General features: G+C 42.1%; 1 protein-coding gene across 2 annotated transcripts in view; it reads right to left on the bottom strand.

Annotated features, from left to right (window-relative positions):
* The window catches only part of SLCO5A1 (solute carrier organic anion transporter family member 5A1), a 121,956-nt gene that overhangs the window by 53,859 nt on the left and 41,385 nt on the right, over positions 1–26,712 (bottom strand). For both annotated transcript variants that reach the window (XM_074944262.1, XM_074944263.1), the window contains exons 3-4: positions 14,842–14,974; positions 4,591–4,814 (exon numbers count right to left, since the gene is read on the bottom strand). In XM_074944262.1, the coding sequence (XP_074800363.1) occupies positions 4,591–4,814; positions 14,842–14,974 (357 nt within the window). The remainder of the gene's footprint in view (positions 1–4,590; positions 4,815–14,841; positions 14,975–26,712) is intronic.

Raw genomic sequence — 26,712 nt, 5'->3', positions numbered from 1 at the left:
TTCCTGAAGATGCGAGCGTCATGTACCTTTCCCGGCCATCCCACGTTGATGTTGGTGAAACGTCCCTTGTGATCCACCAGAGCTTGCAGCACTATTGAAAAGTACCCCTTGCGGTTTATGTACTCGCCGGCTTGGTGCTCCGGTGCCAAGATAGGGATATGGGTTCCGTCTATGGCCCCACCACAGTTAGGGAATCCCATTGCAGCAAAGCCATCCACTATGACCTGCACATTTCCCAAGGTCACTACCCTTGATATCAGCAGATCTTTGATTGCGTGGGCTACTTGCATCACAGCAGCCCCCACAGTAGATTTGCCCACTCCAAATTGATTCCCAACTGACCGGTAGCTGTCTGGCATTGCAAGCTTCCACAGGGCTATCGCCACTCGTTTCTCAACTGTGAGGGCTGCTCTCATCTTGGTATTCATGCGCTTCAGGGCAGGGGAAAGCAAGTCACAAAGTTCCATGAAAGTGCCCTTACGCATGCGAAAGTTTCGCAGCCACTGGGAATCGTCCCAGACCTGCAACACTATGCGGTCCCACCAGTCTGTGCTTGTTTCCCGAGCCCAGAATCGGCGTTCCACAGCATGAACCTGCCCCATTAGCACCATTATGCATGCATTGGCAGGGCCCATGCTTTCAGAGAAATCTGTGTCCATGTCCTGATCACTCACGTGACCGCGCTGACGTCGCCTCCTCGCCCGGTAGCGCTTTGCCAGGTTCTGGTGCTGCATATACTGCTGGATAATGCGTGTGGTGTTTAATGTGCTCCTAATTGCCAAAGTGAGCTGAGCGGACTCCATGCTTGCCTTGGTATGGCGTCCGCACAGAAAAAAGGCGCGGAATGATTGTCTTCCGTTGCTCTGACGGAGGGAGGGGCGACTGACGACACGGCTTACAGGGTTGGCTTCAGGAGGCTAAAATCCACAAAGGGGGTGGCTTTACATCAAGGAGTAGTTCAGGCAGGACTTCACGGAGGGTTCCAATAAGAAATGGTGCACCTAAGTTATTGTTCTTATTGGAACAAGGAGGTTAGCCTGGCCTCTGATTGATACATGGCTAGATCTACCTCGCAGCACCTTCTCTGTGAGTGACTGCAGTGTGACCTAGAGGAATGAGTCCCCTAGACAGGGCAGGAGGCAAATGAGTACAAAACAAATCTGGTCTATTTCTTGTTTTGATCCACTCCATCTATCTTTTACATCTTTGGCTGGCAGCAGACGGTGCAGAAGGACTGCAAGCCATCCACATCTCATGGCTGCTCGGCAGAAGATGGCACAGTACGACTGCTAGCCATCCTCATCTCTTGCCTGCCTGGCAGAAGATGGCACAGTACGATTGCTAGCCATCGTCATCTCTTGCCTGCCCGGCAGAAGATGGTACAATACGATTGCTAGCCATCGTCATCTCTTGCCTGCCCGGCAGAAGATGGTACAATACGACTGCTAGCAATCCGTATTGCCTGCCTGCTCACCATTAGACGGTTCAATACGACTGACTGCAGGACTAAAGAGAATGACCTGGTCAAGTCACCAAAAATTTAGTCCCTGCGCCCATGTCTGCCCAGGCGCTCCCAGCCGACGTGGCCAGGAGCACCTCGGACATGACGAGGACGGGTACCAGTCATACTGCACCGTCTGCTGCCAGAAGGCAATGGGTTGCTGCTACTGTGTAGCAATGCCGTACCGCGTCTGCCAGCACCCAGGAGACATATGGTGACGGTTACCTGAGCGGGCTCCATGCTTGCGGTGGTATGGTGTCCGCACAGGTAACTCAGGAAAAAAGGCGCGAAACAATTGTCTGCCCTTGCCTTCACGGAGGGAGGGAGGGAACGGGGGCCGGACAATATGTACCCAGAACCACCCGCGACAATGTTTTAGCCCAATCAGAGTGCTCCATTGGGCTGCTCTGGACAGCACTCTCAACTCAGATGCACGATTGTTTGCCGTTGCTCTGACGCAGGGAGGGGCGACTGAGGACACGGCTTACAAGGGTAGAGTTCACGGAGGGTTCCAATAAGAAATGGTGCACCTAAGTTATTGTTCTTATTGGAACAAGGAGGTTAGCCTGGCCTCTGATTGATACATGGCTAGATCTACCTCGCTGCACCTTCTCTGTGCGTGACTGCAGTGTGACCTAGAGGAATGAGTCCCCTAGACAGGGGAGAAGGCAAATGAGTACAAAACAAATCTGGTCTATTTCTTGTTTTGATCCACTCCATCTATCTTTTACATCTTTGGCTAGCAGCAGACGGTGCAGAAGGACTGCAAGCCATCCACATCTCATGGCTGCTCGGCAGAAGACGGTGCAATAGGACTGCTAGCAATCCATATTGCCTGCCTGCTCACCATAAGACGGTTCAATAGGACTGACTGCCGGACTAAAAAAAATGACCTGGTCAAGTCACTAAAAATTTAGTCCCTGCGCCCATGTCTGCCCAGGCGCTCCTGATCGACCTCACACAGGCGACCAGGAACACCTCGGACATGACGAGGACGGCTACCAGTCGTACTGTACCGTCTGCTGCCAGAAGGCAATGGGTTGCTGCTACTGTGTAGCAATGCCGTACCGCGTCTGCCAGCACCCAGGAGACATATGGTGACGGTTACCTGAGCGGGCTCCATGCTTGCGGTGGTATGGCGTCCGCACAGGTAACTCAGGAAAAAAGGCGCGAAACAATTGTCTGCCCTTGCCTTCACGGAGGGAGGGAGGGAACGGGGGCCGGACAATATGTACCCAGAACCACCCGCGACAATGTTTTAGCCCAATCAGAGTGCTCCATTGTGACTGCTCTGGACAGCACTCTCAACTCAGATGCACGATTGTTTGCCGTTGCTCTGACGCAGGGAGGGGCGACTGAGGACACGGCTTACAGGGTTGACTTCACGGAGGGTTCCAATAAGAAATGGTGCACCTAAGTTATTGTTCTTATTGGAACAAGGAGGTTAGCCTGGCCTCTGATTGATACATGGCTAGATCTACCTCGCTGCACCTTCTCTGTGAGTGACTGCAGTGTGACCTAGAGGAATGATTCCCCTAGACAGGGGAGGAGGCAAATGAGTACAAACAAATCTGGTCTATTTCTTGTTTTGATCCACTCCATCTATCTTTTACATCTTTGGCTGGCAGCAGACGGTGCAGAAGGACATATTGCCTGCCTGCTCACCATAAGACGGTTCAATAGGACTGACTGCCGGACTAAAAAAAATGACCTGGTCAAGTCACTAAAAATTTAGTCCCTGCGCCCATGTCTGCCCAGGCGCTCCTGATCACACAGGCGACCAGGAGTACCTCGGACATGACGAGGACGGCTACCAGTCGTATTGTACCGTCTGCTGCCACAAGGCAATGGGTTGCTGCTACTGTGTAGCAATGCCGTGCCACGTCTGCCAGCACCCAGGAGACATACGGTGACGGTTACCTGAGCGGGCTCCATGCTTGCGGTGGTATGGCGTCTGCACAGGTAACTCAGGAAAAAAGGCGCGAAACAATTGTCTGCCCTTGCTTTCACGGAGGGACGGAGGGAAGGGGGGGACTGACGATATGTACCCAGAACCACCCGCGACAATGTTTCAGCCCCATCAGGCATTGGGATCTCAACTCAGAATTCCAATGGGCAGCGGAGACTGCGGGAACTGTGGGATAGCTACCCACAGTGCAACGCTCCAGAAGTCGACTCTAGCCTCGGTACTGTGGAAGCACTCCGCCGAGTTAATGCACTTAATGCACTTCTGTGGGGACACACACACTCGAATATATAAAACCGATTTCTAAAAAACCGACTTCTATAAATTCGACCTTATTCCGTAGTGTAGACATACCCTAAGTCTAGTATAATTACTGGTGGATCCCTTTGCTTTAGTGAGTATTATTATTATTTCCTGATTTCAGAACCTGACAGAAACATAGCACTCTGAAAGTAGACCCATAGAAACTTAATATCGAACTGGCAGAAAATGTATATGGAATAATAAAATATTCCACAACTTATTGCCCCAACATAAGAAAAGATGATGAGCAAGGATTCCTTTTTCCATTTTTGACAGACTATTACAAGTAAGAGGAGCACTTTATTCCAATAAGAATAATATGGCTTCAGTGAAGATGTATATATTTACATTAAAGATTGTGAGGCACTCAGATACTATGATAATGGAGGTCATATAAATAAGTAAAGTAAATAAATAAGATAAATAGATAGATAGATATGGTTTAGCCAAGTTAAAAAGCTGTAGAAAAAAACTATTCATTTTTTTCTCAGCACAGAAGACATTTGTTAAAACAAAGCAAATATGTTACCTCTCTGCAGCTAAATATTAAACACACTGTGATAATTTAAGGAAAAGGTATTCATGTTACTGTGCTTTCAGCATTCAGTATGTCAATCGTAACTGTGCTTTATAATTAGAAGAATAGACCATCTATTAAAACTTTTCTCATCAAAAATGTCCATCTCTTTTTAATATCAACAAGTATAATATGGCCAAATTCTGCCCTCAGTTAAATTCATGCAGGTCCAGAATATAGCCCTGTGTACGATCTTAAACCCTATTGTACATGTGCTCCTTTAAAAAAATATATATGCTTTACCTTTAACATTCTTTCCAAATCCCATAGAAGCAGGAATTGAACTATCCACTTGTCTTTTGCTGTTGGTTTTCTCTTTCATGACATCATCATCACTTGAAATGTCATCAGAGCTCATCTTCTTTTTCTTCTTCTTTTTATGTCGCGGTGGGAGCTTTTTTGGGAAAGTAAACATTGGGAATATCACAAGGAGCATTGCAATGGCACAAAGGAGGAATCCACTCCACCTAAAGTGAGGAAATACGAGTAACAGTTGAGAGCTAATGCATTATGTGGAACAAAAATAGCAAAGAAAACTATGTGGCTATCACTTTTTGTAACTAGATAGAAAACCATATTTCACGCTAATGTTTGGAAAACCAATAAAAATATTAACAGAACAGAGGAGTCAACACAAAGCTTCTTCTGGGGTACTGAGTGCAAAATGAAATCAAAGGAAGCATCTATTAAGAACACCACCATCATTCAGTTTAATTTTAAAAGAATTTACCTAGAAAGTATCAATTGATATGACAATAATGTCACTTTTGTGCTCTCTAGAGTTTATTGCTTTCAACAATACCATACCAAATATTGAGGAGATGCTCTTTATGCAGATTTACTTAGCTCAAACTCAGGCAAATTCCCACTGAAATTAATGGGATTTTGCCAGATTAAAAAATGGACCTTTGGAGACCCGAGCCCAGGGTTCCCTTATGCACAGATGGATCTCTGCTTTCCCATAGGCAGCAGGTATGATCAAGCATTTATAGAAAAGCACAGTCTCATTCCCTGGATCACACGAAGGCATCTTGCAGGATCAAGTGTGTAGGACGGAGGTGAATGGCTGCAGGAATGCAGATCATCCTCCCTGGAGCCAGTAGCAGAGCCAGGTTCTGAGCAGTGGCAGAACCAAGAGGGACAATGGGTCATCAGTAGTGCCACTTTCAATTATACCTACTGGCTTGAAAAGGCGCCACAAATACACCTAAAAGTCAGTGAGTTGGGGGAGAGGAGGGTGTTACACCCCCTGCCTTCCACGCTATAAGCCCTGCCACTGCCTGGAGCCCATAAGCTTTATTAACTTTCTCCAGGATCGCCCTCCATGCAGGGAATCTTCCTCAAAAAGGGATTTTAGGGACAGGTGCCAGATGGCGAACCCCACACTGCCAGCTGGTAGCCATATGGCACCAGAGCAGGGGATATAGGATCAGCTCTTGAGGTCCTTCCTCATCTCAAGAGATCTGCAGTAAGGGGAAAGGGTTTGTGGACTCCCCTCCTGGGGGGGAGGGTAGGTGGAGATTGTGAAGTTTCCTGTCCCCTACCTGGGTGTTTCCATAAAGAAGTCCAGCCTTAAGAAAGGAGTCCACAATTTGCCCAGCAGAACTGCTCCAACCTACTGAAAACATGTGTCTCAAAAAAATACTGAAGTCTTTGGTCCTGATTCTGATCTCTCTTACATGGATGTAAATGAAGAGCAGATCCACTGAAATCAGTGGTGTTACACCAGCATAAAACCAGTGTGAGAAGAGAGTCAGGCCCCTGCACTTCAAATCACTGTAGGGCTGAATTTCACATCTCTGTTCATCACCTGCACCTAGGGACCCAGCACCTATCACATAAAGACACTGAACCAAATAGTATACACTACATATGGGAAAATAGTCACAAAAGTCAACAGGACTATTTACATGAATAAAGGAAACAGCATTCGGCCCCCTTTTGCTATGCACAGAGAAATACAGGATATAATTTTAAATTGGGCCTAATCTGACATACATGTATGTGTGATGACTTGTGTGCCATGCAAAATGGGATCAAGAGTGGTTAGAGCTAGGACAAGCCAGGCACTAAAAACTGTGCAGATAGCTTTCATAATGGCTAGGAAAAATGAAGTGATGGAAAGTTTTGGTTATGTAGTTTTGACAGTAGGTAAACAGAAAATCACTCCTTTTAGCTGATAGAATACATAGAGAAGTTTGAATTAGAAATGGGAGTTTTAGGAGGCACTATCACACAGAGAATAAATTAGTACAGTGCATCAAAATATAGTAATAATTCCTTTTGGGATCTCAGGGCATGTCTACATGCAGCTGGGAACATGCTCCCTGTATGGGTTCCCAGACACGTGCTGTCATAAATATAAAGGGAAGGGTAAACCCCTTTAAAATCCCTCCTGGCCAGAGGAAATCTCCTCTCACCTGTAAAGGGTTAAGAAGCTAAAGGTAACCTCGCTGGCACCTGACCAAAATGACCAATGAGGAGACAAGATACTTTCAAAAGCTGGGAGGAGGGAGAGAAACAAAGGGTCTGTGTGTCTGTCTATATTCTGTCTTTGCCGGGGATAGATCAGGAATGGAGTCTTAGAACTTTTAGTAAGTAATCTAGCTAGGTACGTGTTAGATTATGATTTCTTTAAATGGCTGAGAAAAGAATTGTGCTGAATAGAATAACTATTTCTGTCTGTGTATCTTTTTTGTAACTTAAGGTTTTGCCTAGAGGGGTTCTCTGTGTTTTGAATCTAATTACCCTGTAAGGTATCTACCATCCTGATTTTACAGGGGGGATTTCTTATTTCTAATTACTTCTATTTTTATTAAAAGTCTTCTTGTAAGAAAACTGAATGCTTTTTCATTGTTCTCAGATCCAAGGGTTTGGGTCTGTGGTCACCTATGCAAATTGGTGAGGCTTTTTATCCAACATTTCCCAGGAAAGGGGGGGTGCAAGTGTTGGGAGGATTGTTCATTGTTCTTAGGATCCAAGGGTCTGGGTCTGTAGTCACCTAGGCAAATTGGTGAGGCTTTTTACCAAACCTTGTCCAGAAAGTGGGGTGCAAGGTTTTGGGAAGTATTTTGGGGGGAAAGACGTGTCCAAACAGCTCTTCCCCAGTAACCAGTATTTGTTTGGTGGTGGTAGCGGCCAATCCAAGGACAAAGGGTGGACTATTTTGTACCTTGGGGAAGTTTTGACCTAAGCTGGTAAAGATAAGCTTAGGAGGTTTTTCATGCAGGTCCCTACATCTGTACCCTAGAGTTCAGAGTGGGGGAGGAACCTTGACACGTGCTAACCTTGCTTGAGCTAGCACACTAAAAATAGCAGCATAGCTGGAGTAGCACGGGCGCAGCTTGGGGTAACTGCCTGAGTATGAACCTGCCGGATCCCTGGGTACATACACAGGTGGCTAACCCAAGTTGCTACCCCTGGCTACACTGCTATTTTTAGTGCGCTAGCTTGAGCAATGCTACTGCATCTACCTACTTACGCTGGAAAACCTAGTTCCAGCTGTAGAGTAGACATACCCACCAAAACATAAAGCATTGATCAAGGGGATCAATGGGGAGTGTGGCAAATTGCCAGCACTACTTTGATGGGTCTCACGCTTTCTCTTCTTGGGGAGGGTTCAGGACACCATTTCTCGCTCCTGAACTGGGGTATTAACTGCCCCACTAGTGTCCTAGAGGAGAGGAGTGGAGAGGGAGGGACCCAGGCCCACCCTATACTCTGGGTCCCAGCCCAGGGGCCCTAGGGATAACGGTAAACCACTTGTTTCAGAGTAACAGCCGTGTTAGTCTGTATTCGCAAAAAGAAAAGGAGTACTTGTGGCACCTTAGAGACTAACCAATTTATTTGAGCATGAGCTTTCGTGAGCTACAGCTCACTTCATCTTGAACTAGCGGTTCCTACACCTGGGCTACTTCCCTTCCTGCACAAACCAGGTGTCCCTTTACCTAGGGTCTTGGTCTTCTTAGCCCACCACAGCACTTCTCCAAATCTCCTCTGCTTCCCTCCAAACTTCTCTCTACTCCAACACCAATCCACTCTGCTTCAACTCCATCAAACTGCTCTCTGCTCCAACACCAATCCACTCTGCTTCAACTCCGTCAAACTGCTCTCTGCTCCAACACCAATCCACTCTGCTTCAACTCCTTCCCTTGTCTGATTAAAGCAGGGGGGTTTTATCAGGTGACTGGCTTCAGGTGCTCTAACTGGCTTCAGGTGCTTTAATTAAACTATAGCAAACTTTCTTCCCTCTACAGGGAATAAGGCTCCCTTCTAACACTCTCCTGCTGGCCCCGGTGGGCCAGCCTGTATTCCACCTTGGTCCTGAGGCCCGTCGGGGACATTAGTTGGCGACTCCTTCACGGAGCTGTGAGCATGGGCGTGTTTTTGACACGGTTCACCCCCATCCCGAATACTTGCCCTTTTTGCAACGTGAGGGAAACCCTGGCGCACGTATATTTAGAGTGTGCCAGGCTGCAGCCCCTTTTCCGGCTCCTCACGAATATTTTATTATGCTTTTGGCTACACTTTTCCCCTCACCTTTTTATCTACACACTCCCCATCCGTGGCCCCACAAAATCGCAAGATCTCCTGGTTAACCTCCTCCTAGCCCTAGCTAAAACTGCCATCTATAAAACCAGAGAGAGGAGGTTGGCCAATGAAGCGTCCTGCGACTGTAGGGCCGTTTTCCGATCCTCAGTACATTCATGTATCAGGGCGGAGTTCCTCTGGGCGGCGTCCACCGACTCCCTTGACGCCTTCGAGGAGCGACGGGAGCTGTCCGAGGTTCTCTGCTCGGTGACCCCGTCCGGTTCCCTCCGTCCGACCCTTTGATTGAGGGGAAGAGCGAGAGACCCCAGCCCCAGCCATTGCCACTGTGGATACCATCATCACCGTCACCTAGGAGGGTCCTATCACACGTGGGTGTACGTCCCCCCCACCCCCAAACTGCCCACCCCGGAGCCGTGCCCATCTTGTCGGGCACTCTCAGGAGAGGAATAATCGGTGACACTGGGCGTGGCACTAAGTAACTCGAGGGGGGTGGAAGACCATGAGTGTCGAGGAAGACCCCCCCCCGCTCTAGGCCACCAGGTAACTCAGGAGGGTGGAAGACCAAGAGCGTCGAGGAAGCCCCCGCCCTCCCCCCCCGGGCCCAGGCTAGCCTGAACACTTCTCCCTCCTGAAGGCTGCTGTGTTATACCTTGCGTTTGCTTTTGTTTTGTTGCATAGTTTTGTTTTTTCCTTTTTGGTGATTTTTTGTAAGTGTTACACAAATAAAATTCTTTTCTGCTTCAAAAAAAACAAACAAACAAACAAACAAACAAACACCCTCCTGCTGCCCTCTGGCCATGCTGTATCACAGGAGGCACCAGTCGTCTGTGGGCAAAATACTAAGTGCTAGAGATGACACAACTGCAGCACTGTACATAATCTTGTACTTGCATGATAGATATCAAAGAACTGGACAACAGACTAAAGAGATAAGGAGTTTCAATATTAACAATGAGGAATGAATAGGTCCCTTCTGACCTAAATATCTATGAATCTATGAATAGGCAAATGACGTTTACATTAATTAGAACATAGGAGATAGAAAATTTTTTAGTGTTTTAAAGGATAAAGATATGGGGCACACCTCAAAAGGTAACTTAACAAGTACTAGGGTCAAACAAAAGTAATGAAAGCTAGGAAAGATCCAGACAGTGCAGGAGAAATTCCTTTCAATTTCTTGTGTGGAACAGACAATGAAAGGCAGCATTAGAAGATCAAACTTATTCAATGCATTTTACAAAGATGCATTAAAACAACCCAGAATTCAATAAGCTGAGCAAAATGAATTTCTACTGAAATTCAGATGAAGAGTTAGAACAGTAGATGTCCTCAGAAGGGCTCTTACTGGATTCAGTTGACCTCATAATGTCTAAACCAAATTACATTTCTGCATAATATATGTTTGTAAGGAAGGAAGGAAGGGTTGTTGTTTTTTCTAATAAAAAATAGAACCCATGGCAACCAACACTTTCTCCCTATAGTTACATTTACTCTGCAATATTATCTTCCTACTTATTATTATTTTGATTATTAATATAATTTCCCCTAGGTTTCTGTGACAAGTGGATTTAGGCACTTCACAGTTCTAACACAAGCAAAGAAAGAGAATCAGACAGTACATTACTTCAAGGGAGACGGTTGAGGCTGCCAGGTCCCAAATGTGACTCTTCTTAAACTTCAACCTTATCTTAAAATGTATCGCTACTTTGGAAAAAAAAAAATATCAAACCTCTGAAATAAGGACTGCAAAACGCTTAGAATTTTGAGATGAAAAATCAATCAAATAAAATCTGCCCAAATGACACTCCCCTCCTTGGGGGAAATTTCTGGACCCCCATAAAATAGATGTTAGTGGCATGGATGGCTACAGTTTGGATCTCCCTGCAACTGGACTAATGAATGTGTCAAGGGAACGAGCACATGATCCTGCACCATTAAAGTCCGTTTTTAAAACACCCATTAATTTTAGTGGTTCAGAATCAAGAACCAAACACACATTGCTCAGAAACAATTGCCTAATACTAGCTGGCCAAATTCTTTTACAGAGTCTTATAATAATTTGCCAGCTACTTTTTCGATAGTGTTTCTCTACAGTGGATAAGTTGGAAAGCAAATTACTTCAGTAAATGCTTCAGGACAGAAGTTTATTTGAACTTAATCAAATGTCAAGAAGCTTGTGAAGCCAAAGTTCAAAGACCAGCCTCTGGTCCTGAACAGGAATATTCCTGAATCAGTATTTAAGGGGTGAAAAACAGCTAATCTGCAATACCATGAACAGATCAAGATAGACTGGAGATGGAAATCTACTTATTAAGGATTATGTACTGATTTAGGCAGATCCTGGGAGGACTAGGTGGATCATATGGGATTGGCCTTTTACTTCTATGTCATTTTTGGTTCAAATTTGGCACTAAACAGCAATGACCATCTCATGGCTTTTTGGTGACCTAGTCCAATTTCACCATCACAAATGGCACATGTTTTGGCAGTCTCATCAGATCAACCAAATAATGAATGGGCATGTAGAAAGAAACACACTCTTGCTCAAAGTGGTACCAGGTCAGAATTAAGGTACATTGGTGAAGTAATATGGGAGACATTTCAGTGCTGCTGCCCATGCTATGCCTGTTCTGTGGAACATTACTTACCAGTAATTCATATTCTATAATTATAATACCTCTTTGCTCTTTTGTTCATGCTTCCAACAAGTGGCTTGGATGGAACTCTCATAACTGAATATTTTAAGCCATTAAGCCTCCGCAGCAGTGGATGACTTGAGCATACCTGCTGATAGATGTAATACTTACCCTACACGTCAGTTCCTTTTAACATCAAAATGGTAACACAAAAGACATAACAAAATATCCCCATCTCTGTAGGTAAAATGGGTGGACGAATGAAAGCCTATTAAAATTATTTCCCTCTGAAAATCTCTCTCTCTTGTCCAGGGTAAGTAATTTTGACAGATCCTACTACTGGAAACCAAAATGTTTTAGGGATGTTTCAGAATAGAAATAGGAAATGAAAAAAACTGTTATAGAAAAAAAGGATAACGGATATTAACAACATTCCAGTGCAACAGGCATGGAATGCAACATTAATAAGAAAAAAAAAACTTTCTTTCACATAGTTGGGAAAAAGACACCTGTCAACAAATAGATAATACAGAAAAACTAATATAGAAATTTCTCTTTAAAAATATACACCTACAGGGCAGACAGAGTAAATCTCCACTCAACTCAAAAACAGATTTCATAATACATATACTCCTAATGTGGATACATGATGCCCCGCTTTGGAAAACTATACAGGACAGAGATACCCATTTGGATGCCCAGCAAATCATTTGACAAGTACTAATCTGAGGCTCACTATCATTTCTGACATATCTCTGGCCAAATAAGCTTCAACATGCCCTGAAGAATTGCTAAGAATTAAACATATTTTGCACTTATGCCTTTTACTCAATATCTCAAAGCACTTTTCGATCACAAAATTAACCCAGAGAACACCTCTGTGAAGTAAGTAGATAGTAAAATTAAGACAGACTGGTTAAGCCCAAGGTCACACAGTGAATGACTGACATAGAACTCAGGACTATGGATTTCTAGTCCACTACAGTGAAAATTCAGTCTAACAGCCATTTAAAGATCATTGTCTTGAACAATTGTTTCACTGGATTTAAACTAACAAAACAAAAAACCTGAATGGATCTTCTAAGGGCTTTACTACATTCCAGAGAAGGAATAATTTCAAGACTAATTTGTGGAGGAAGGGGTTGTCAGAGTTAGGTATATACACACCCAAGATATGGCTACAGTCATATAGTGGAAAGTATTAACCAGGTTGTACCACAGCTCCAACTTGGTTTGGCCTGCTGGATATGGTGACACAGTGTTTGTAGTGAGAATAGATCTCAGGAAGTCCAAGACTGATGCTGAGGACATTTGAGAGTTGTTGATCTATTGGCTGAGGCTTTGACCTGAGCCAGAAGGAATAGCCTTCCAAGGGAAGCAGTGGGGGCAAAAAAATCTATCTGGCTTTAAGATTAAACTTGATAAGTTTATGGAGGAGATGGTATGATGGGATAACATGATTTTGGTAATTAATTGATCTTTAAATATTCATGGTAAATAGGCCTAATGGCCTGTGATGGGATGTTAGATGGGGTGGGATCTGAGTTACCCAGGAAAGAATTTTCTGTAGTATCTGGCTGGTGAATCTTGTCCATATGCTCAGGGTTTAGATGATCGCCATATTTGGGGTCAGGAAGGAATTTTCCTCCAGGGCAAATTGGAAGAGGCCCTGGAGGTTTTTCGCCTTCCTCTCTAGCATGGGGCACGGGTCACTTGCTGGAGGATTCTCTGCTCCTTGAAGTCTTTAAACCACAATTTGAGGACTTCAATAGCTCAGACATAGGTGAGGTTTTTCGCAGGAGTGGGTGGGTGAGATTCTGTGGCCTGCGTTGTACAGGAGGTCAGACTAGATGATCATAATGGTCCCTTCTGACCTTAGTATCTATAAATCTATGAATCTAAACCTCCAAGTTGGAGTTGAGAATCAGAGAGGAACTGCATCAAGGATCTGGCAACAGTAAAACATAGGCATGCCACTTCATCTCTAACTTATATGAACCAACAAAATGATTCAAGGATACTGCAGTATCTACTGAACTGAACCAGCAAGGAAACCAGTTGCTCAGATGCAAAGTGTACACTCCCAGGTGAGATAATGGACTACAAAATCTTCAAAGACCACTTATTTGAGGCCTTCATGACAATTTCAAGTCAGACTTATGAATTGCTTTGGGAAGGCCAGCCAAAGCCTGATACACTCGCTTCAGAACCTGACTGCTCATGGTGGCATTTCCAAGCAAATCCCACATGCTCACCAAGTCATTATGTTCCCAGACATATTCCATAATCATGACAACTGTTATACCGCAGCAGCAGCTAAGTGCCCACCAATTGTTGGTGAATGATTTTAATGATTTGTATCTTTAGCTCTGTGAGTTCCAGCCAGTTACAAACTAAGAGTATGTCTATACTAGAGCTAGAAGGTGTAAATTCCAGCTTGAGACATACCTGCATTAACTCGGATTGAGTTAGCTTGCTAAAGATAGAGTGTAGTCAGAGTGGTACGAGCAGCAGAAGGGGCTAGTACAATCCTCTCCATATTTGGGTCAGCTAGCTGCTCATGCTGTTGCAACTAGACTTCTATTTTTAGTGCTCTAGCTCTATCAGATGTAGCCCACGTATGTCTCCTTGAGTTGGAATTTACACCTTCCAACTCTAGTGTAGACATACCCTCAGTCATATGAGATACAAGAGCTGAGAGGTGTAACAGTACAGCACTTAATGGTTGGAGAATGTCTTTAGCACAGTTTTAAATGTATAATTAATTTTAATATACAAAGAAATTATTCAATAAGATGTTCTAATACAAAAATACCTATTTTACTCACATCTGCACAATTCACAAGAGCACAGGGGGTTGGTATGTTTTGAAGTGATCTTATTATTTTTTCCCTGGGCAGAGCACTGTTCTGGATCGCCACATGATCCTGCCTCGGTGTGAGAGCAGTGACCCCATACATCTAGGTATGCCACTGCTGTGCTGTATAGTACTGGTATTTCATCCCACCTTTCCTGTACCATATGCAGAGCACCAATCAAAAGGAGTCCTGCAGCAGTAGGAAGATGGTGTCATTGTATCCATTTAATAGTATGTGTTTGTGTCTATCAATAGGAAACCTTTCCTGCCTGCTAGGTCTGTACTGCTGAATCCTACGGCAATCCAGTAACTGTTAGCTACTGTCTCTCTCCTGGCTTCCTTTCTACATATTTCAACAGGCAGTCGAGATATCTCATATTTCCCAACGAATGATTGGGATCTGTACCACTGATAACTCATAGTCAGTGTTGAAAAACAGTTGATTCTTACCAGTTTCCAATGAATCGAGGGTCACTCTGGTCAATATAAACAGTTGTTCTAGGATCAACATAAAAACCAATAAGAACTCCTCCTAGTAAATATCCTGCGGCAGGACCAAGTGCTCCCATTACATACATGATGGCTACAAAAATACAAGAGAAAAACAATACATCAGATCATGCTCAGTCAGGCATTAGTAATAAACATGCTTTTCAATAATTCTTTATATTTAAAAAATATGCTGCAGAACAGGAAATTGGGGATTGATTCACCAAAGGACATAGGTGCCTATCTGCCACTTAGGTGTCTAAATTCCAGAATCAGGCCCCACTAGAATTCACAAAACCCTCACTCAGCCACTTCCAAAACCTGTAGGGGCCTAAAAATGCCCAGAGACTACATTTTTGCAGTGAAAGTTGCCTAGGCACCTACGGTTCTTCCTCCGAGCGTGTACACTGCAGCCCCATGCCAGAAGTTTGGATGCCTAAGCCCCAGTGTGATGCATGAACCAGAGAAGATAGGTGTCCTTCCGTCTCTCTCGCCTGCCAGACCCAATGTGGAAAGTGTGTTCAGAGCTTGCCCACCGGATGGGGCCCTTATAGGCGAGCTTACCCAAAGCAGCAGCTGGTGGGAGGAGAGAAGGAGCATCTCCCTTATAACTTTTAGACCACCAGTTAGAGTACTCACATTGAATGTTGGAGACCACCCCCTCCACTTCAGGGGGAGAAGGCATTTGAACTGGGATCTGCCACCTCTCAGGTGAATGCCCTAGTCACTGGGCTCTAGGATGTCTTAATGAGGGGACTCCCCCAGTTTCTCCCGTTGAAGCTTTTCCACTGTGGCTAAATAATTAAAAACATAAGTCATTAGAGAAGAGGAGCTGGATCCCCCACGTGAATGCTCCAACCACCAGACTATAGACTCATTCTCACGCTTACATGCACACTCTCTTCTCTCGCCCAATATTCTTTCATGAGTTATCCACAATGGAACACACACAACAGGAACACAGGCACAACAGGAGAGACTGAGGGATTCCCCACATCAGACTATCCTATAGCCCAGGGGTTCAGATCCCAGTTCAAATCCCTTTGTCTGATCAGATGCAGAGGAGGACATGAACCAGAGGTCTCCAGCATCTAGATGAGTACCTTAATCACTGGACTAAAAGTTCTGAGGGAGGTCTTCCTCCCCAACCCCTGCCAGCCTTCTTGCTAAAATGTCATGGACACCTAATGCCAAGAGAGGGTTTGCATCTGAGAATCCCATGCAGAATGTGGGGCCTCCCAGCAGCCCAGATTTAAGCAACTATCTCCAAGACAAGAGCAGGAATTAGTACATACCCCTTACTTTAGCATCTCCCATTGGCTAGTTTACGCAAGGAGCCACCTAGCATGCTGGCTTTTGGAATCCTATTCTGAGGTGCCTATATCTCCCCGTTCACTGTATGGGGAGTGTATGCGCCAAACTCAGGCTTTGTGAATCCCAGTGATTTTCTAAGCATCTAACAGCTAGGCATGGTAATGCTCAGTGCCATCATACCTACATTCCTTTTGAATCTAGAGCCCAGAATGTTAGCTTGTGACACTCCACATTCAAAAGCAAGTTTTGCAATGCTGTAGGTGCAGTCCTTCATCACATTAGACAACTGGACAATATCCATTCCATTATGTTCACAGATGAGTGAAATTTTCAACAAGAAAATTGCACCCAACTTACATGTCTATAACTGACCAAATGTACGCATGGAATTTAGGCCCATACCTGCAAAAGTATAGGCTCCTAGTTTTCATTCATTTCAATGGAAATTAGGCATATAAATATCTTTGTGGATCTGGGACTTAGTTTCAACATGTAGTGCTTAAGAATAATATTCTGTATATTCGGTATAGTTAGCCAACTTACATTTAATACATTATTATGATTTATTTAAAAGCACTCCTTTTGTATAGGACAGTTTTGTTACTATATATGTCTCATACTATACTCATCCATCAATCTAGATGGCTGCTAGGTAATTTGTCCTCCACCAGGTAGATGAGGTGACACTGTCTTGGACCTGGACAGCTACTGGGAATTAATAATAAACAATAGTTTGCTCTTCTATAGCGCTTTTCATCAGTAGATCACAAAAGTGCTTTACAAAGGAAGTCAGTACCATTATCCCCATCTTACAGAAGAGAACACTGAGGTACAGAATGGCAAAGTCATCCAACAGGCCAGTTAGCGTCAGGAAGAGAACCCATGGACTTATGAATTCCAGTCCTGTACTCTATTCCCCCTAGGCCACACGACCATTCAGTAGTAGAACAACATCGGGCAGGGAAGGTAGGGAGAGAGAATTAGTAGGACACTAAAGCTTTCAGGATCCAACAAATCATACTTTAATTTTCTTAATGAAAATTTGGTCTTGAAGGTTTCTACATGAGATGTGCACGTTGTTGCTATGTATCTTGTAGAGCATATCTTAATTATACGATTTCTATTTATCCAGTCTATTTATATCAGAACTTAACCCACTCAAATATGCCAGCTTTAGAGACTTTGAGACTTCTGTGCTGCCACAGAGAACAAAAATCATCCTCATTTTCTGGAAGGTCTTATCCTTTTGAGCTAGTACTTAATCATTCTTCTAACATCTTAGGAATGAAACTTCACTTTCTTGGAACTGCATGATGTCAAGTGGAAGGCAGTGAAAGGTCTTGTTTCAAGTAGAATGTCGAAGTGTGTTTCCACAAAGTCAGGGACTGTTGTTGGTACAAACTGATAAACTTTAGGACAAAGGTCTCTACTGCAATGAATACAAAGGGTGGTTTCGTGATTGCTCAGAGGACTAAGCTGAGGGTTCAAGTTTGGAATGTGTGAGGCTCAGGCCAGTCTCAGTCATTTAAATGCCCTTCGGAACCTGGCAACAGATGGTGAGATAAAAGATCCTTTTTTCCTCTAGGCCCCTAATGTTGCCACTCAGATCCACAGGGAGCAGAAAATCAGGTCCTTGTGGAAAAAGAGGAAAAAGGCAATGCCGATCTTAACTGCTGACTAGTTCAGATCCCTTCTATGGGAACATGAAGGTGGATTACATCTGTTAGTACATGTAATACACTGGTTAAGGGCATGGGGACATATGTCCCTCTAGCAGCTGGCCCACACAGAAAATAATAGCCTGCTGCTTTCCAGCAGTTAGTGAAGTAAATTTACCATTATAGCTCCAATGGTAAGAACTGATGGTAAAGTTTATCACTTTAGCACAAGTGGTATGGATTTGCGCTTTTGTTGCTGAAAGCCCAGAGTTTTATCTTCACTAAAAACTGAGTTCCTTCTGGATGGACTTCAGAAGATCAGAAAAGTTATCAAAACATTTTAACCGGAGCATGTTTAAATGTTTAGTTTCCATTCTGTTAGTGCCAAGGAGCCAGGTGTACATGCTTCATTGGGCTTAGGAGAGGACATTCACTGATATAGAATGTAGGTTATATGCCTTTTAAGGAGGGAGTTTTGGCACCCAAAAGTCTTCAAAATAACAGCTTCTATAATCTTCAAGGGGTGGGATCTACACACTGGACATTGGGGTTGATAGATAAGTAAAATGTGAGAAAGCTTTGTTTTCTAATTCTTTCAGATCAGATTATGCATTTTGTGTAGAGTATTTCAGATAGATATTTGATTCTGTAATCATTTTGAAAATGTTTCTTGTATTTTTTTATGTCCTTTGTATTAACATTTTACAAAGTTTAAAATACAAGTACAAAAATATAACCAATTGTGACCAGATAAATATAAAACAACATAAGGCAATACATAATCAAATAATCATACTAATAGTTGCATTTTCATTAAAAACTGTTACAAAGGTTACAAAGTCAAAATCTCAAAAATTTTGAAATGTCAGAATTAAACTTGCCTATGCAACCTTAATTTGGCCCCCTTGCACATATGCATTATAATATAGTCCTTAATTACAAGATCACAAACTATTTTCCATGGAAACCCTGACTCATCCCCTGAAAAGTTTGGATGCTGAAGCTGTCCAGAAAAAATGAATCCCAATGCAGACACCAGATATAGAAAGTTTTAATCCAAATAGTTAAAGTTTGGCAAAGTAACAAGCAACTGAAAAACAGGGTCTTATACTGGAAAGGGTTAGGTAACCTTAACTACAGGCTATGCTACTAGCTTCTCCTACAATTAACATGTCTGATTCAATAGCTTATTCATACAGCATATCACCTAACCCAGAGAGAGCCCCAAATCCATATATCATCTCACAGGTCAAAAAATACAAAAAGGTTACCAAATATGCCTGATTAAATCCAACTAACTTGTATGTTTTCATCTTATGATTTGAAAGATGTGATTGATGCAAGGGCACAGTCTTGTGGAAAAAAAGAAGCCTGTTTATCTGAGATCCTCATTATAGGCCCAACAGCCGAATTTAGCCCTCCGGCTAAGTACTGCCTATACAGGAGACCGGAATGCTTTTACACTGCAAATTGATTAAATAGACTTATTAGAGTTCTTAACTTCTTTTCTTTAGCAGAACATCTTTATTATTTATGGAACCCTGGTTAAAAATTATTATACTTTGCCAAATTTCTTGTTACTTACAACTTGTACTATGTGATGCCGTGAGTCTTACAAAGAGATCATGACATGCCCAGAAGGCTTTTAATCTCTCCAAACTGATTTGGCATTTTAGAAACATGCAGTGTTCCTGAAGCCATTAAATACTACATTTTGTTCTAAATACTAAGCAATTTCTTGCTGACACATTGCTCATTTGTTTGATCCTTGAATAAACAAACAAGTATGTAACTGTTACCATCAGACTCAATTCTACATAGCCCATGTTATCTCATTAGTCTATCAGGCTTTATCTTACCTGCAATATTCTAATTAATATTAGAATTTTTTCTAATATTCATTCACTTTTTCCATTCATTTTCTTTTTTTAAGTGAACGAATTTAAAGCTCATGAAAGTGAGAGACTAACAGCAGTTCTCAATCTTCACCTGCAATAAATCTATACATTCCTTTCTTCTCTTTCCTCCTTCTCTACAATTGTCACACTCACTTGATTAATCTCTCTTAATTAGACCATAAACTCTGAGTAGAATTTGTAACCATTAAAGTAAATGGAATAACTCCAGAAATTAGCAGAATTTGCCCCATTCAGTATATATCAACCAGAGCCAAACAAATAATTCACTCTGAATAATTTATGCAATGAATTGAGCCCCTTTTTCAGCAACAGCACAATGATTTCATCAAATTTATTCATTATTTATATTTCTTCAACCTTTTTGCCCCTCTGGATGGACTGCAAACAGTTCTCTGAAAGTACAGAGTTATTTAAGGAAAATATTTTTGCAGTGTTTGCCCAGCTCCAATTCCATCACTGAAATACAGCTACATACAGCATGCTGAAGTGCAGCAACACTACTCAGCAGTTGTATTATGTATGGTTAGTAACTCTGAAGAAGGTTTAATCGTAAGCAGAAATAGTGTACAGTAGAGATAAAAATAACAATGTACCCTCCATTCCATTAGAGATGGGAATGCTGCCTAAAATTTCAAATGTATTTTAGAGATACTGTATACTGTACAAGTTCCAAGCGCCTCTAAATATATTTTACTGGCAAGATGCATCAAACATCCTGTGCCTTTTAGACAAGAGATAAGCCTTCATGCTTCAGGATATAAGCCAATTACTAACTGATGGGGGTGAGGAAGAAACCTGCCTAGTAGACAGGTTACTCCATAATTGTCTATTACAACGTTCTTGCACCTTCTGATTTGGAAAAAAAAATCTAAAATTTTGAAATTCTCCTTGAAAAGGAATGGAACTCCACCTCTGAGGCAGTCTACCTGGTGGGCTGCCCCAGAACAGAAGATCCTGGAAGCCCTCCAGTCCCTGCCTCCAAGGCAGTCCAGCAAGTGGGCTGCCAAGGAGCCAGGCAGGAAAGCTAGCAGAAAACCAGGCAGTGCGTTATTGGAACTTCATTTAATTGAGCCATCTCAGCAAAATGTTTCGATTTGGAAAAATCGGAAAATTCCCACATGAAATTTTCTGACAGGTTCTAAAGGTGAATCTCTAAAGAATAAGTTGCTGTGAAACAACATCTATTTCAACATCAAGCTAGGAGGAGCCATGATGGCCTTTTACTGCAATCCCATCCAGCTGTCCATGGCCAGGGAGGGTTGCAATGATGCACAGCCTTGACTGGGGAGGTTTCTTGATTCAACTAGAGTGAGGCGTTCACTTTAGATATAAAAATAAATAAATATTTTTTTTTTAAAAACAACAATTTTTTATCAGGAAACAAGTGCAAAAAATGAAATATGTATGCTCTTCACAGATTTCCTATCCTGCATAACTGATAGAATATCTGTGTATTAAAAAAATACCTTTATGAAAACAAATTGGATGGCTAACCCTGAGAAGCTCACAGAAAGTACATAAAGATATCACCAGCCAGGCTATAATTCTGGCATTGACCTCACCAGTTGCCTCCAAGACTTCATCATTTGCACAGCACTAAAAAAGTCCAACTAATGACAGGATATACAAGATCATGTTTTTGGAGATGGCCTCTTAATGCGATTGTCAAGGTCATCTAGTAGAAACCCTAAAATTTTCCACTATCCAGCAACAAAAATTTGTTCGAGAACATAAAAAGTAGAGAAATTAACTTTAGCGGGTTTCCAAGGATATCTTTTGGGTTTTAGAATGGTGTGTATATATATATATATATATATATATATATATATATATATATATACACATACAACTCTGTCACAAGACTTATTAACATTTTCTTAGCAGAGATTATTTTTCCATACCCGGATCAGCAGAGATTAGGGATGGACTAAAACCAGTACCTCCAATCTGAACCCTTAGAATTTCTGGGGTTTCAAATCTGAACCCCTGGATCTGAACCTACAGTTATGGTTTTGATTCAACATTAATAAAAAAAAACCCAAAAGGTAATAGTGTTTCAGATTCAGTTTGGATGAGGCTGAAACCTCGTCCCAAGATGTAAGAAATCTTGTAAGGACATCTGGTCCCATGAGATTTCTGGTCCTGTTGTGGACCAAAATTTGCTCATGAGAATTTGGCACTATCTAATCCAAATCCTAGCCCTGATTTTGCCTCTAATCCAAAACCTGAACCATAGCTTAACACTAATGTTATCTCCAAAGTGTTATCTGAGCTCTACCTTCCCAGCCCATCTCTGCTAGAGAGAGATCCAACGGTTCTGGGAACATGGTAGCACTATTATATGAGTAGCATAGGTAGTATACAAAGAAAGTTGAGAAGACTGTCCCTTCACTGCCACCTGCACGACAGAGAACTCCTTGGGAACGTGGACTTGTCTTACAGAGATTAGGTAAATCCACACTTTCTGCAAAAATAAGCAATTTGGGACAGTTTTCATTTTTAAATAAAACCTAAAAGTTATTCATTCATTTTTGCAGAATATTTGGGTTTACCTAACCTTTGAAGGCTTCCTCTTTGCTCCCACAGGGTCCTGTGGCTTGTGTAAAGTCACAGCATGGACACTGAAATATTACTTGGAAGGGCAGCATCCAGCAGTACAGAGAAGAATATTACAATATTTAGAAGATTTTTTTAATTTAATTATGTACTGAATGTGTCTCTTAGCCTCAAAACCCTAATCTTTATAGTTGTTTATATTTGCGGGTTATCTTTAAACTTCTCAAGTCACCAACTAAATACCTATGTTATAAAATAATAATATTATCTCCTTCCTTGTGGTAGAAGAGCTAGTTTTGAATCTGTGTATTACACAAATATAGATTAAGGCTCTTTTCCAAAGCACTGACCATCTTGAAAAGGCATAATGAGGAAGCCATTTATGGAGCCACTCTCTATTTGTGTTGACCCCATAACTCATCTACTTTTTATAATGTCTTCTGCATAGCTCTCACTGAAATCAAAAATTGAATCTACAAAAATTAGCTGCCTTTTCTATTTAGGGCATGATTATGGCAGCTATTTATTGCCCTCTGTTTGAAGTTGTATGGAGTCACACTACGCTCAGAGAAGTATAATGACCCCCAGAGCTCCCTGATTCACAGAGAAAGCATGCCCCCTGCGTCACTCTTTAGGAGTCTGAGCCATTGCTGAGGAGGATGCGGCCATTGCTGAGGGGGATGGGGTCACTGCCTTACCCCTTTTCTGGTGGCTTGTGCCCCAGGAGTTGTTAGCATGGAGTAGCCTTTGTGCACAAGTACTGCAATTTTGTATACCATGGGCCAACTGTAATGGGCCATTCACAATTTGGCCTGTATGTGAGTAATTAGCTGGAAATGAGGGAGAAGGATATTAATAGAAAATAATGCTACACCACATCATCATCTATTCTTTATGGATATGTGTGTGATACATTCACTTTTAAACGGTGCCATTGTGAAGTCCATGCTGTGAAGTCCGTGCTTCCCTGATTAAAACTTTGCTTCTGGAGACAATTTTCTACAAGACTGGAGTTAATAAAGCACACGGTAACATGGCAGCATACTGATAACTGGAGCTGGCTGGAAAACAAAATTTCCATTCCAAAGGAAATTACAACATTTCAATTTTTTTTCATCCCAAATCTAAATGAAAAGCCAAAATTTCAAAAATCCTTGTGAAACAAAAATTTTGAAAAATTTCGATACAGAACTATTGAGCTGTTTAATTTCACTAAGGCAAAAACTCTGTTTTGATGTCAAAATACAATATTTAATGTCTATATATATTATATTAAATATTGTCTGATATTTTTCAACCAGGACTGTTCACAGCGGAGGAGATAGACATGGGGATGCAGATGCTGTTCCCCTTACAGAAGCAAGCTGAATACGCAGGTAATCCCATTGACGTGGCTGGGATAATAATGTACTGGAGGGGTCTCTCAGGGGCTCATAGGAGCCCGTTGTTAAAACTTCATCATCCACTTGGAGGCATATTTGGGATGATTCCCTTGCCTATGATGGAGTTCCCCCACATACTATAGGTATGCTGCTGTATCACTATGGCCAGAGATTATGACCCCAGCAGCTCATAAAAATACTTCTGAAGATCGTTTTTCTTCACTATGGTCACACCAGATAGCAGATATTTTCCACAGGAGAATCTATACTCAGATACCCTTACAATGAACATGGCTATGCAACACCTCCCTCCCAAAGGCTAATGCAGGTGAATAGCACATTTTAATTATGCTCAGAGCAGAGGTGACTAGGGGAGCGCTGCAGGTGTAACAGCTGCTTCCAGACCCTGCCCCTTCCCATTCCCTCATATTCCTGGAGACCAGACCCCATGGGACAAGGGCAGAATGGCTTCCAAAAAGGGCGCAGCATGCAGCAGAGGCCCTGCTCACTCTCTCCTGTGCGCTCCAGCCTACCTCCACCTGTTCAGCTAACTTTTTTTCTTTTCTCCATAAGCACACACGAAACATTTCTATGTGTTCATAACCTTTTTTCAAATTCAGTTATTCCCTCAGGAAGAAACAATGCTGTGAGCATTGTTACAATTCAGATAACAACATACAGTTAAAATCTTTAAATCATTTCCTTTCAAAATGTATCAGCATTACACTGACTTAAAAGGTATATCAAACCAGCCATTCCACTCAACGTAATAAATGGAGCAACTAAACTCCGTCAGCAGGGATCCTCGATCTTTGTATAGAAAATATTTTCTGCCACTTTGCACAAGATGAATTAAGACATGAGTCTCAGGCAAGTAAAGCATACTGAATTTTACATGCTTACTGCACAAACTAAAGGACTAATGATGAATGTTCCAGCATTACCATTCTATTACAGAACGCTGAATGTTAAATTCTTATATGCAAATATGTCTAAGGACTGGCTGATGCCACGTGAAAAACACTGCATCTTGTATTTTCTCTTCCTAATTTATTACTAGGAATTCATCATTTGGACCAAGACAGCATCCTAACTCTGGTTTAAAGAACTGTTGTTTCTAAACTGCTTCTACTGCTTATTCTCCGGTTGAGGTCATACTTTATAACACCAAAATTGGTTCCTGAGAAAATGATTACAATGTCACTGAGGACAGAAGAATCAGTCCAAGCAAACTAAGTAAAAATTGGTTACTTACTTAGAAGTGGAGTTCTCTAAAGATATTGCCACCACAATGCCACTTTCTTTAAGTCTCTCACTGAGCCACAAAGATAAAGAATTACAGTAAAAAGTATTACGACCAGTCATAGTTCCATATGACTCAATACATATGTGCACAATGCTAAGACTGGGTTTATAAAACAAGGCATACTGCCCCAGTTTCTGTCCATATATCCAGAATAGACAACACAGGAGAGAAGAAATTTGTGTTAATTCAGTGCTGTATCTTTGGGATATCTCTCCTCCCTCAGATTCCGACCAGAACTTTGAAACAACCAAAGAGGCTGCCCCAAGATAATCTACCCCAGTGTTTACAGGGACTTTTTATTAGACACTTCATTCATTTAACCTGACAGCTGAAAGCAATGGCCAACTTGTCGCGATCACCCCAGCTCTAGGGAGTCTGTTTTACTTTTCTTTTCAGATAGAAATAAAACAATACATAATAAATAATTAAACACACAGTCAACCTGTGGAACTCGTTGCCAGGGGATGTTGTGAAGGCCAAAACTATAATGGGGTTCAAAACGGAACTAGCTAAGTTCAGGGAGGGTCCATCAGTGGCTATTAGCCAAGATGGACAGGGATGTAACCCCATGCTCTCAATGTCCCTAGCCTCTGATTGCCAGAAGGTCGGAGTGGATGACAGGGGATGGATGACTTGATGATTGCCAGTTCTGTTCGTTCCCTCTGAAGCACCTGACATTGACCATTGTCGGAAGACAGGGAACTAGGCTAGATTGGACCATTGGTCTGACCCACTAGGGCCGTTTTTATGTTTCTTATGTAATATTATTCTTTTTTTCCCAAAAAAATCTGGATTTTCTCCTTTTATACCTACATGTAAATATTTGCCTATAATCTAACCTGGCTGGATATATACTGTAGAGCTAAATTTTAAAAAAGACATATTTTGCTATCAGCTTATTTATATTGGTGCAATTTCTTTGTGGGCTTCCTAAATCAATGTAGTAAAATCAGCCTAATGACACGCTTAAATTTGTTACTGAATTAAGATGAATCAGCTTTAGTCATTCCTAAACTGATTAAAGAGTGTCCATACAAAGGGGGGGCTCCTGCAAACACTTAAAGTTAAGCATGCATGTGTTTGCAGGATCAAGGCCTAAGTTGCAAGCGAAAATTGCACTTTAACATTTTCCACATGGTGCCAAGAAGCATGAAATCAATTGCATCCCTAAGTAAAAGTATAAAAAAGTGGGCTGGGACTGGCAGTGTCAATATCTAGTTAAATGCACAATTAAGGGAACACTCAACATAGACTTTCTTAAACTTAGGAGGCATATTTCCGCATGTAACACTTGGGGAGAAAGTTTGCTCTCAGATATATAAATGCAAATAACTCTGACGTCAATGAGAGTGATACAGATGAACCTGAGGGCAGAATTTTGCCCTCTGCTTCCAAAGCTTTGCTATTTTCTAGAACCCAATTATGGAAAGCAACACATTTTGGGCATTTTTACTTTAATTGCTTAAAGTGCCTTGTGATAATATGTCACAAAGCTAAGACAAGTGTATAAATCCCACAAAACATCACTAACTACATAAAACAAAAAGTATATGTAGAAATAAAAATGAAAACTAGTATGAAATAATACATCGCAGAACAATAGTTTAACTTTATCTGACTCACTAAAAGAAGCCCCATTCAGATGACAAAGAACTTATTCTTAGAGAGAGTGAGCTCCATATCTACATTATTTTGCA

This window comes from Natator depressus, chromosome 2, assembly GCF_965152275.1.
Source record: "Natator depressus isolate rNatDep1 chromosome 2, rNatDep2.hap1, whole genome shotgun sequence".
NCBI lineage: Eukaryota > Metazoa > Chordata > Testudines > Cheloniidae > Natator > Natator depressus.
Note: the sequence above shows the minus strand (reverse complement) of the source record. Positions and strands in the feature narration are given on the sequence as shown.